We start from the raw sequence: 13,000 nt of genomic DNA on the forward strand, positions 1-13,000 counted from the left end.
AACCAAATCCATGCAGCAAGACAACTAATTGCTGGAAATATCTATGTCCTCTTTCTCAATCATATACAAGCGCACACTTCAGGGACATATGCATGCGCTTCCATTATGTACAGTAGAAGAGAACCCCTGTTTATAATTAGTAATACTTCAGGTGTGGAATTTTAAGAATTGCATGAACAAATCACACTGCTGCTAAAATTAGACCATTTGGACATTTGTAAATAAACCATCTAATGACCTCTTTCAAAACAATGAAAGATTGATAACGTAATTTAGCTTTTGTGTACAATTACAACTAGGTCTTATAATTGTCCCATCCCAAACTTTTTTGAGGTAATCAATATCGGTTAGTTTAAAAGTAGCCATTATGTATAACTTTTGTAGTTCTGCTTGCAATAGAATGATCTAAATTACAAACAGTAATTTAGAACACATAAATATCTCCTAAAGAGACCACTTAAAGTGATCACATTGAACTTCAACAGGAATTTTATAGATCAGAATTATATTCTTGAACTTAGATTTTGGCCAGTCATTGAACCTTGAGAAAACATACTCTTCATATCTAACTGGTTAAATCAACTTCGGTAATTTTCTCCTAAACAACATTTTTATTGCACATTTTTGGAACCTATTCCTTCAAGATGATAGGTTAATTTTTCTGTAATGAAGTACAATTCTTGAAATATAATTAACCCATCACCAGTTAAATGTGAAGGAAAATAGTTGCATTATTTTTGCTTAGTGAGATGCTTAGCTAGAAGATAAAATATTCCATGGTTTCATACATCAGTGGTACCTTAAAGCTAACTGTCAAGTACACAAATATTGAAAGAACAAACATTTGTAAAGATATTTTATATTAATCACTTTATACTTCCACAACCATCATTAGATCATAAAGTGGTTCAAAGGCTTCTTGCACAGCCATCTCCGATGGAGCAACTGTTGCAGTCCCAGCTGGTGGAGCTTTCTTGCAATTCAGGTCTGAAAAGGGACTGAACCATCGCAGTGAAAAATTACCCCCAAAAGCCAGTTTCATCCCTTCCCAGCTGCTGGCTTTTTCCCAGGTTGGCTGCTCTTTTTTAAGCTGTTCTATACCCTGCAGAAGACAAAACAGTTTACATTTATTCATTAAAGGCATTTTATTTTTATTTTATTTTATATTGGATTTCTATACCGCCCTTCTCCCTAAGGACTCAGGGCGGTGTACAGCCAGATTAAAAAAAACATGCAGAACAAATATTAAAAACAATTAAAAGATATATAAATTTGGCCCAATTAAAACTCATTTACCAATTAAAAACGTTTAAAACATTTAAAAACAGTTAAAAATTTCATCTTAAGCCAGCCCGGCTTGTTTAAATAAATGGGTTTTAAGGGCGCGACGGAAGGCACTGAGGTCTTGGATTCTCCTTATCTCTGGGGGGAGCTGATTCCAGAGGGTGGGTGCCCCCACAGAGAAGGCCCTCCCCCTGGGGGTCACCAGCCTGCATTGTTTGGCTGATGGCACCCCGAGGAGGCCCTCTCTGTGGGAGCGCACGGGTCGCTGGGAGGCCGTCGGTAGCAGCAGGCGGTCTCGAAGATAGCTAGGCCCTATGCCATGGAGCGCTTTAAAGGTGATAACCAACACCTTGAAGCGCACCCGGAAGACAACTGGGAGCCAGTGCAGCTCGCGCAGGAGCGGTGTTACATGGGAGCGCCATGCTGCTCCCGTCACTACCCGCGCTGCTGCGTTCTGGACCAGCTGGAGCCTCCGGGCGCTCCTCAAGGGGAGCCCCATGTAGAGAGCGTTGCAGTAGTCAAGGCGAGAGGTGACGAGGGCATGAGTGACTGTGCACAGGGAATCCCGATCAAGAAAGGGCCGCAACTGGCGAATCAGGCGAACCTGACAAAAGGTCCCCCTGGTTACAGCCGTCAGATGTTCCTCCAAGGACAGCTGCATATCCAGGAGGACTCCCAGATTGCGAGCCCTTTCAGTGGGGGCCAATGACTCGCCCCCAATAGTCAGTGATGGAGTCAACTGACTATATCGGGATGCCGGGAGCCACAGCCACTCAGTCTTGGAAGGGTTGAGCTTGAGCCTGTTCCTCCCCATCCAGGCATACGGAACACTGTTATGTGATGCATAATAACCTAAATAATTTAAGGAATTTACTGAACGTAGATAGAGAAAAACCTTCAAAAGAAAAAAATATGAGTCTACAATGTTCTTCAGCCATTAACAGGAAACCAAAAAGAGTATCACATCAGAAAAATATTGGAAAATATTTATCTGCACCTAATGAAAAAAATTATATACTCTTTACCATATTTTAGATTAACAGGTGCCAAATTAAAATCTGATGAATGTCTACGCAGAATTCCCTAAGATACTTTAGTTATATCTCAGAATTTTTCTGATTAGGATTACATAAATCTCATTCTGGAATTTAAAGGCTAATATTTTTGTGCATACTTTATTCCCTGCTTTTTTTCTTAGAATAACTTATGTTGATTCTACACAAGACTTTTATTGTACAATTGCTATGCTTTCTTAATGGAATTGTACAAGAGCTCAGGTTATGCCATCTTTAACTTCTAAATCTCCCATTCCCCCACCCACCTTTCTTCACACAGAAAATTCATTGGAAGAGCTGCCCCATGGGTTTGATCTCTAAAGTTCTCATCTAAAAATGCTTTGAATAGTTAGCTCAATTTTAAAAAATCTAGCAATAATAATGGATAACATTTCAAATTAAATAAACAGTAGTTCTAATGAAAAAGAGACCTGTTTTTAGATTAACTATGGATCTTGCATAATTGCTAATTTGCTTAAGAAGCTCTTTGCTCATGTGTGACATAATAGAAGAAATACATTTTCACTGCATGAAGTTTTCATTTAAAAAATATTAATAGGAGGGGGAAATTACAAGTGAGATCAAAAATATTTAAAGAAATTAAATATTAAATTCACTTTAAGAATTTAATCAACTAAATTTAAAGGTTCTAGTAACTTTTAACTAAAGAGAAGTTTTCATAAAACTATGGTCAACAAAACATCATTTCAGAATTAGCAAGCTGAGGAGAAGTAATGTCTGTGAGACAAGATCCATAGGTACAGTATAAACTTACATATACAGCCAACCCTATGTTCTCTTCTCAACATTCAGGAAACTTCAATAAGCAAAACTCCTTCGCACATACTAATAGATGTGCAAGTCTATGGAAACTATATCTAATCTTTCAAATGTATTCTCTTAAAATAAGAGAGTATGTTTTAATTTTAAGGCAGTTTCATGTGTTCTAAGGCTAAAATTACAGATTTAGAGGGATCAAGATGGGAAAAATCTATTTCCAAAGCAATATATTAATGTAACATTTTTACATTTAAAATACCCACTGAAATACATTGATCTAAAGTTAACACATTAAGCCAGAGGTTTTCTTTTATAAATTTCTAAGTGATCCCTTTCAACAACAGTCTTCTGATTCTATTAAAAGCTTTTCCAGAAGATTTCAGAATGTAAGCAAAATGAGACACATTACTGCCACGTTTAAACAGTGATTAAGAAGGCAGTTTTAATTATAAAAAATGTATGGTGATTCAAAATTTGGGAAAATAGCATTTGTAATGTGAGACAATAGGGAAAATAACATCTTTTAGAAATTTATTTTGCCACTGACTACATAGATTTGTTCGCAACTCACAATAAAACATTCAAACAGAAAATTAAGCATTGGAGAATCAGTACAATGTGCATCATTTTTTATACTGAATTCAATAAAATGCTGCAACTACAAAATGTTCATCTGATTTTATTCTAGATGTAAGGTTCCTATTCCTCTTTTAGGTATATTAGGGAAAAAACCAGATCCATCTGTGCAATCAGTCACCAACTTGATGTTTTGATCTGGATACCCTTGATCCCATGTTTTGGATTTTATGAATCAATGCTATGATTTCCTGTAGGGGAGGTTTCCCTGTTAAATATGGAAATGCTACAATTATATTTTAGAAATCCCTAAAGAAACTTTAGGGATCTGTTTCAGAGTTAGTTCAGTAGTATGTTAGTTTCTGGGCAATCTCCAATGTTGTACTTTCAAAAACGAGTGCTATGAAATATTATAAATCTGCAGTTTGGATTAGATAACCATCAGCATTAGGTTTATTATGTTCTAGTAATAAACTAGTAGGGACCATACTACAAAAAATTGAAATTACCTATCTTATATTATATATTCACTTTGCATATTTCAATGTTTTAGAAATAATTCCAATTTGTGTTTGGAACTCAGTGATCAATGAGTCATTTAGTAAAATAAACTATTCAGTTTGGAAAGAATAAAGAACCAAATTCAGTGTAAAATCATTTATTTGACTTGAATGTAAATAATTTTATTCATTGATAGCTAGGCAAACATAAAATTATTTGACTTTTTTTCAGAGATAGACAAATTAGTTTATTATAGCAAATCCAAAATGGTATCCTGTGACAAATTTATTGCAGTATAATTTTTATGATCCACCAAAAATACACCATAAAATAATACAGCTAACAGAACCACCCATCCTCAGATCTATTTAATTTCTAGAGAGATATTTAAAACTTGGGAAACTATAGAATATGCTGTCCAAAATTCCTCAAAATGGAAATGATCCAAGCCTCCATGGAGATAAAATTCTACAGTTAGAAAGCTGATGAAAACTGGAACAGAAAATGCTCCCTCATCACTGGAAAGTTGGTCTGCTGGAATAAATCTGGTAAATTACTTTTAATATGTAGAGAAGACCTAAACACATTTTCATATTCTCTTTCCAATAACTTGTTTTATAAATCACTGAGGTTCTTTGTCTAATAGGCTAGTAATTATAGTATCATTTTAAAAAAAATCAAAATCATGATCTAAATATAATAGCTTAAAATAAATTTCACTGAATTCAGTGACTCTTACTTCCAAGATTGAAAGGTAATATCTATTTCTTATGATTGCTGTAAGTATTTTTTTCAAAACATCTCTTAACACAGATCATTGAGGATTACTGACCCACAAAATATATTCTTCTGCATTAAAAATTTTAATATGTAATTGTGGAAATAGAAAACTAGTTTTGTTACAAAAATGTCTGCTTGCTTGTTGAACATATAATGACAGAATATAAAAGTGTAGCCATAGGACTATTTTATCCAAATAAATTTAACACTAATTACTCAACTATCTACAATCTAGAGGACAATGGAATTTAGAAAAACTTGTTTTAAATAAAGGCACAGAAGCAGTGTTCAGAAAAGGTTTATTGCATTTGTTCCCCATATGGAAGCATTGACAGTACTGAAAAAATGCAGCATTCACATTATTTTCCAAATGAGACCATCAGAATTTTTAAAATCCAAAATATGCAATGAAATCCCTGCCTATATTCTAAAGTGTTACAGACTCACTCAGTTTGGGTGTAAGATGTTCTACTTATATTTGTTTTAAATAGAATGCCTTCTATTTAGTCCTCATTTCCAAGCTCTTACTATGTATACAGTTTGCCATCAATTTAATCATGAACGAAGGCATGCATGATCTTTTTACACATGACAGTTCTAATTGTAAAATATATATGAATAGAATTAAAGCAGAACAAATATCTAAAGATATGAAAAGGAGGTAATGTTAAAAATAAAATTATAGAACAATGCTAGACTTTTACCTGGATTTTTAAGCCTCTTCTATATATAAACACTATTTATTAACCATTCCCCTTTTTTAATTAATACAAATTTTATCTTGCTATTCTACACATTTAAATCAACTTCCCACATTTCTTCAATTATAAGGCATTACAAAGCCACACATATAACAACTTTCATTCATATAACCAATAATGACAATTCCTGCTTTCCAGAAAGATATGGTTAAAAAAACAGCACAAGAATAATTCTGTAGCTCTCCAAAATACAATAGTGTTGGCAACATATTTTAAAGCTTAAAAACTAAGCAAAGTTATCAACTGGCCTTCTAGTTGAGCTGTATTTTCTCTTTCATTATTTCAGATATTATGTGAGGCTTTAACTCAGATGCATACAAAATACCACAACATAAAAGTATTTTCTGCCACAAAGAAGTTCATGACTACCCATATAAAATGATATTCCTGGCATAGGCTGTTGTTTAGTGATTGTGTAAATACAGAGAGAGGAGTTTCTCCTTTACATTAGTTGTGTCAGCAAGCAGACAAGGAAAAAATAGGCCAGTCAAATTATTAAGTAAAAAAAAAGAAGAAAACGCTTCAGCCAGAGATGAAGAATTACCAAAGTTTGCAGAATACAGGCCTGCTTTTTCCCTCCCTCAACTTTTCTCTGTAGTTATCTGCCCTTTACAGGCAGTTTTTTTTTAAACAAAAGGTTTTTTCATTGGAAACATTCATATGTAATAGACATAGTGCCGCAAATGCAGTTTTGTTTGGGTGAAAATGTTGTCATGAATTCTTAGACCACATACTGATATGGGTCGGCTTTTCCTTGATCTGGAGTAGCAAATGGGCTAAGCCAAACTATAGAGAACGGATGGCCGAATACTGCTTTCATGTTCATCCATTTTGTTTTTTTAGCCCATCTTCTCTCTTCTTTTTTCAACTGTTCTATTCCCTGAAAACAGAAATATGACATTTTCAGGCAGGAACTTATTTTGTACTTCTGGTTTCGGGGAAAAGATTCCCTCTTATCTATCCTTTATCAAATGACTGGAGCAGGAAAATAGTAAGATTTTCTAAACATATTTTTCAAAAAATTAACAAAGGCTGGCAGGGGGGATGGAAAACCAATAATGTAGAAATGAAAAAAAATAATAGTTGCCATGACAACTTTAGGAGTTGATATTAATATTCTCCTTCCCCAAAATACTTAACAAACCAATTATGTTTTATTTAAATGAGTAATAAAAAAATATACATTTCCAGATTTAAGAAAAGTCTCAGCCATTACTTTTCCAGTTTCATTTAATCATGTTTATTTTCTGCAATTCTGATGCCATTCAGATGCACTGAAATTTTATTTCCCAAAATTCCTCAGCTAGCATGACCAATATAGCAACAAGTTACAAACCCAGCACATCTGAAGGGCACGTTGTTAGAGAAAGTTGCAGTCACTCGCCAGCAGAAGATAGAATTGCAAGGTAATATATAGGGGGAGACAGGAACAGTATTAGCTTAGGAAAATTCAGAAGAAGAATACATGTCAGATGAGTTTCTAATACCTCAGTAATAAGCACCTGTACCTGCATTAAGAATTGGTTAGGCTATAAAAGTTACATATTAGATATTTTTGGAAACTGATCCATTCTCCTTCTTTCAGGTCAATTTTTCAAGTGATGTGTCTTGAGGCTCATGAATTAATTAGGGCATCTTTTGGAAACTTCACAGGATGCTTATAAATACAGGAACGATAGAGTCAGTTATGCCATTGTCCTTAGTAAATTGGCCGGGATATCAAATTATTTGCCTTAGTAGTGAATGGACAATTCAGATTACACTCACTCACTTCTCCCAAAATGGGTGTGGCTGATAAATATGATAGATCTCTCCATAGTTTGCTTAGCACATCACTGCATGAAACAGACAAAACAGAGAAAGAAATACAAATACATGGTGATTCCTTTCTCTGGTTTGCTTTCCCTGAAAAAAAACAAGTCCATGTTCATAGTTCACACAATATGTACAGCAAATCACTCATGGAGCTGTTAACATAGTTATTAAACATATCTATGCATAGATGGAGTCAGCTACACTGCTTACCCTTATATACTATTTGGTCATGTTACATTATACTGTAGTATGATGTTCAAACTGGAATACTGCATTGACGCCATTGAAAAACGTTTGGAAAAACAAAATTTAGACACAAAAGCACAGTGACAAGGGATATAGAAACAATACTGTACTTATAGAGTACAGTACAGGTAGTCCTTGACTTACACAATTCATCTAGTGACCGTTCTAAGTTATAACGGCACTGAAAAAAATGACTTACAGCTGTTTTTCACACTTATGACCATTGCAGCATCCCCTGATTGCATGATCAAAATTTAGGTGCTTGGCAACAGGTTCATATTTATGTTGGTTGCAGTGTCCCGGGGTCATGTGACCTTTTGTGACCTTATGACAAAGACAATGGGAAAGCCAGATTCACTTAACAATTGTGTTACTAACTTAATAACTGCAGTAATTCACTTAACAACTGTGTGTGGCAAAAATTGTTATAAAATGGGTCAAAATTCATCCAACAACTGTCTTGCTTAGCTTTAGAAATTTGGGATTCAGTTGTGGTCATAAGCTGAGAACTACCTGTAAAGGGATACAATATTGCCTCTTCCCCAGAATGCAAGATTTAAAACAAAGAAAAAATATAGGATACAGCCAAAATATAGTATTTTGATAGAAGATAGCTTTAAATTACAGAATCAAAATTTCACAAAGAAAATATTTTTGTACACAATATTGCAAAAAGAGATAGAAATACATTTTAAGCTCACTGTACAAATATCTAAAAAGAAACAAGTTCTGAATGTAATTTTATATAAATTATTGTATGAAATATGCTATCCATCAATCTAATTATTAAAAGGACACAGGGGAAATCAGAAAATCATAAAACCATCAAATTAATTTGGAATCACAATATTTAATTATTAAACAACTGAGCAAAAATCATGTTGACTTATGTTCAGCACGCTTTGCTAGCACAACTCTTATTTATGATTCTGAACGAAATTCTGAAGTTAAGTTTTATGTTATGGAATAATAAAGTAAATAATGATTGCATTTAGACATAACAGTGAACCTTGGCTTGCATTATGACAAGTCATAAATGTCAAGCTTGTTTACTTATTTATCACTTGGCTTTACATGCTGCTCTAATCAAACTGATTCTGAATAGCTTAAAAAATCTCCTTAAAGACTATAAAGTAATATATAGATCAAATCTAAATAATTTCTCACCAATGTGATATATAATGGGAACACGCCATCTACCATTCTTTCCCTCTGGATCATAACAGCTCTACATAACACTAATAACAATGGAATCAGCCTCATCTCTGGGGAAAATTTGCTGCAGATATATGGGACTATTACTGAGGAGGTCACTCTTGAGGTCCCTAATTCATCCTGTCATTCTACCCTGGCTGAAAGGATAAGAAGCTTCTGATATCTGTTGTTATGTATGCAATTGCTATTAAGCTTTTTAAAGCCAGGTCACGAAGCAGCATAACAGTATTAATAATAAATTAACCGGTTGATGAATACACAATATTTGTTTAAACTCAGCAAAATTATACTTTACCCAATATAAAATCCAAACCAAACTAAAACTATGATTTGAGATCTTATTTTATGGCACAGTGCTACCTTGCAAAATTTGTCAGCTCTATTTATTTATAAATTAATGCTTATATATTTATATAATCATAGACTACAATACAGAAAAGTGGAACAAAAATAAACAAAAATAAGCATATAAATGTAAACTATTGATAAAATGCAAAATCATAATATTTAAATATGTCTCAAATTTTAAAATGTCTGGAATGTAAATGTTGGGGGTTGGTGTTATATTTCCCAACTACTACACTAAATCTAACTTCTTTTACACATATCTCAGCTCTGGGTTAAAAAATAAATGAGCAATGTTTAGTGTCATCCAAATAAGATGAAAGAGGTGGAACAATTAACAAACACTGAGCATCTTGGTATACTGTATGCACAGTCTATGAGCACATAATCTACTGATTCTACTGTTCTGCTACAGTATTGCTCTATTTTCCATATAGCACTAGAATAAGTTGTTAATGATTTGCTAATATTCTGTTCTTTGTATGTCATTAGATGTAGCGTTGGTCCTACCTGATACGATCCTTCTCATTGAGGCAGCATCCAGGAATGGGTTGTCCTCGTCTGTCAGCCAATAAGATCAAGTCTATCAAAGCTGTAAAGACACGCCCTCTGCTAATGGTCTCCAGCTTTTGGCGAAGGTGAAGGGACAGACTCTACATGGTCATCATTGATACGATCCAGTGTGGACCTTGGGCCAGCCCTACGCTAGGGAGGGACTGGATGCTGCCTCCACTCAACGAGAAGGAGCATATCAGGTAGGACCAACGCTCCTTCTCCATCGTAGTGGAGGCAGCATCCAGGAATGAGACATACCAAAGTGGTTGTGTCGTGATGGGTGGCCTCAGCCTGGCCCAAGGTCCCCTCATCTGCATACACTCTCTGTAGAACCTGCCTACCAAAGGCTGCCTCAGCAGAGGCATATCTGTCCAACCTATAGTGCTTGATAAAAGGGGATGGGGAGGACCAAGTGGCAGCCCAGCAAACCTCCTCCAGGGATGCTTGTGTAGCCCATGCCATACTTGTGGCCACACTCCTTGTGGAGTGTGCTGTAATACTCTTGGGCAATGGAAGGGCCTGTATCTCGTATGCTTTGGTGATACACGCCCAAATTCAGCGGCCCAGGGTCGAGGGAGTGACCTTAGCTCCTAAAGTGGCTGGCTGAAATGAGACAAAGAGCGACTCCGTCCTCCGAAAGGAGGAAGTCCATTTAATATAAATCTGGAGTGCCCGTTTCACATCTAGTGTATGCCATTCTCTCCAGTGAATGCCCTGGCCTGGGACAGAAATCAAGGATGCAGGGGCCACTCGGCATGATCAATTGTGGCCCTGCTAAGCCAATCTGCCTGTACATTAGAAGTCCCTGCAATGTGCTCTGCCCTCAGGGACATATGGAGCCGCTCCGCCCAAAGACAGAGTCTCTCCACTTCTCTCATAAGGGACCTGGATAGGGTACCCTCTTGTCTGTTAACATGTACCTTAACGGCAACATTATCTGTTCAACTCAGCACGTGCCTGCCGGCCACATCGTCTTGGAATTGCTGAAGAGCCAGATGGATTGCTCTAAGCTCCAGCCAGTTTATATTATGGGTCAAATCATTCTGGGACCATTGGCCCTGTGCCACTCTATTCAGGAGATGTGCTCCCCAGCCAAAAGGGCTGGCATCTGTTGTTACTGTCACTGACTCTGGTTCCTTGAAAAGGCAACCTCTAGTAATTGCCTCAGATTCCCACCATAGTAGGGAGTGAACTACCTCCTGTGAAATTCTAACCTTGCAAGGTAATGTGCTCCTGCCTGATCTCTGATAAGGGAGAATAAACCACTGGAGAGCCCTGGCGTGGAAACGAACCCAAGGCACAATGGAGATGCAGGATACCATCTTCCCCAGGAGCTGTGAAAGCACTGACAGGGGCACGAGTTGGTCACCTCGGACCCGGCCTACCAGATCCTGTATGCTCGCCTGCCTCTCCTGAGAGAGATACACCCTGCACTCTAAGGTGTCTATCTCCACCCCCAAATGCAGCAATCGATTAGTCGGTATCAAGTGACTCTTGCTGACATTAATTGAAAACCTGTGATCCTAAAGCACCTGTATCATATACATACCATAGATCCCTATGGGTCTGGGACTTGGAGGTAGATTGAATCAGGATATCATCCAGATAGCACTGGACGTGCACAGGAACAGCCCAGAGGTGTGCTGCTAAGGAAGCGAGCAATTTGGTAAAGGCCCTAGGCACTGATGACAGGCCAAAGGCCAAGGCCCTATACTGATAATGTCAGGCCTGATAACAGAAACGAAGATATTGTCTATGATTCAGAGAAATGGGGACGTGAAGATAAGCCTCAGTGAGGTCAATTGAAGTGAGGAAGTCGCCCTCCCTGACACCATCCAAAATGGACTGAAGCGAATGCATTTTAAACCGCTTGTACACAACACAGCGGTTCAGTCTCTTAAGGTCCAGAATTAACCTATACCCCTCCCCCAAAGTTTTAGGCGTTACAAAGAGGATGGAATAAAATCCTAAACCGCATTGGGCCTCTGGAACCGGTTGAATGGTCTGGATATCCAAAAGGTGTTGGATAGCAGTTTCCATGAGCCCACGCTTGACGCTGTTCCCTGATACAGGGCAGCTAGTGAAAAACTTTGAGGGGGTGAAGAGGAATTCCAAGGAGAGGCCTGAGCGGACCGTCTCCAGAACCCGTGGTTATACCCTTCCATTGCCTGGCAAACAATGCCAGGCATCCCCAATGGGAGAGCCCGTACTAGAATTAACATTGGTGTCTGAAAGGATGGCTCCCTCCCCTTCGAAAAGGCCATTTAGACAGGAATGATCTATACCTCCCTGCCCTGTCTGGTTGAGGATCCTACCTCTGCTGGAAAGGGCGCTGTGGCAGCCCAAAGCCCCCCTCAGACCCAGGGAAAACTTGCCATCGGAAATAAGGCGACAGACGGGATTCTGCCCATCACGAAAGGGATGGAAGCATTTTACGTTTGTCATGTGTCTCTATAAGCAGTGGATCCAGTGCATCCCCGAAAAGTCGCTCTCTAGAGAAGGGGTGGGAGCTAACCTCCACTTCTGCTTGACATCCGCCTGTTACTGGCAGAGCCAGAGGAGTCACCTAGAGGTCACATTGGAGGCAATGGCCTTTGACGCAAACCTTGCGGCATTCAGCGTCGCGTCGGCGGAGAACTCCAGAGCTGCCTGTAACTTATTCAAGTCCTGGTGGGCTCTGCTACCTCCCAACAGGATCCTATCCTGCAGTTGCTTAAGCCATATGAGTGGCGTCCGGTTAAAGAAAGAGGCTGATGTGGCCACCTTCACAGCCCAGGCAGCCGCCTGGTGTGTCTTTCTTAATGCTTGTTCAGATCTCTTATCTTAGGGTCTGAGAGTTCCTCAGGGGTCTCAGGGAGCACTGTTTGATCAGCCAAAGTGGCCACAGGTACGTCTATTGAAGGCAACGACCGAGCCTTTGATAATTCAGGCCCAACATTATACAGCCACTTGTCCAGGGGACCAGGGTTAGGCCCAGTCGCTGGTGCGGACCACTGGCGCTTTACAACGTCCAGAAATAGACGAGGGGAGGGTACTACCTCTGTCTCATTAATCAGCTCAGAAAACAAAGAACCTGTGGCATCAGAA

General features: G+C 38.0%; 1 protein-coding gene across 9 annotated transcripts in view; it reads right to left on the minus strand.

Moving 5' to 3' along the window:
• Positions 1 to 803: 803 nt before the first annotated feature.
• The window catches only part of ZDHHC3 (zDHHC palmitoyltransferase 3), a 156,860-nt gene continuing 144,663 nt past the window's right edge, over positions 804 to 13,000 (minus strand). For 7 of the 9 annotated variants that reach the window (XM_060685950.2, XM_087894191.1, XM_087894192.1 and 4 more), the window contains one exon: positions 5,259 to 6,617. In XM_060685950.2, coding sequence (XP_060541933.1) covers positions 6,459 to 6,617 — 159 coding nt within the window. In that variant the 3' untranslated portion in view covers positions 5,259 to 6,458. Of the gene's footprint in view, positions 1,103 to 5,258; positions 6,618 to 13,000 lie in introns of those variants that run through there. The other 2 variants (XM_060685951.2, XM_060685947.2) reach the window with 2 other exon arrangements.

This window comes from Pantherophis guttatus, chromosome 4 (genome assembly GCF_059756535.1).
Source record: "Pantherophis guttatus breed Tessera chromosome 4, ASM5975653v1, whole genome shotgun sequence".
Classification (NCBI taxonomy): domain Eukaryota; kingdom Metazoa; phylum Chordata; class Lepidosauria; order Squamata; family Colubridae; genus Pantherophis; species Pantherophis guttatus.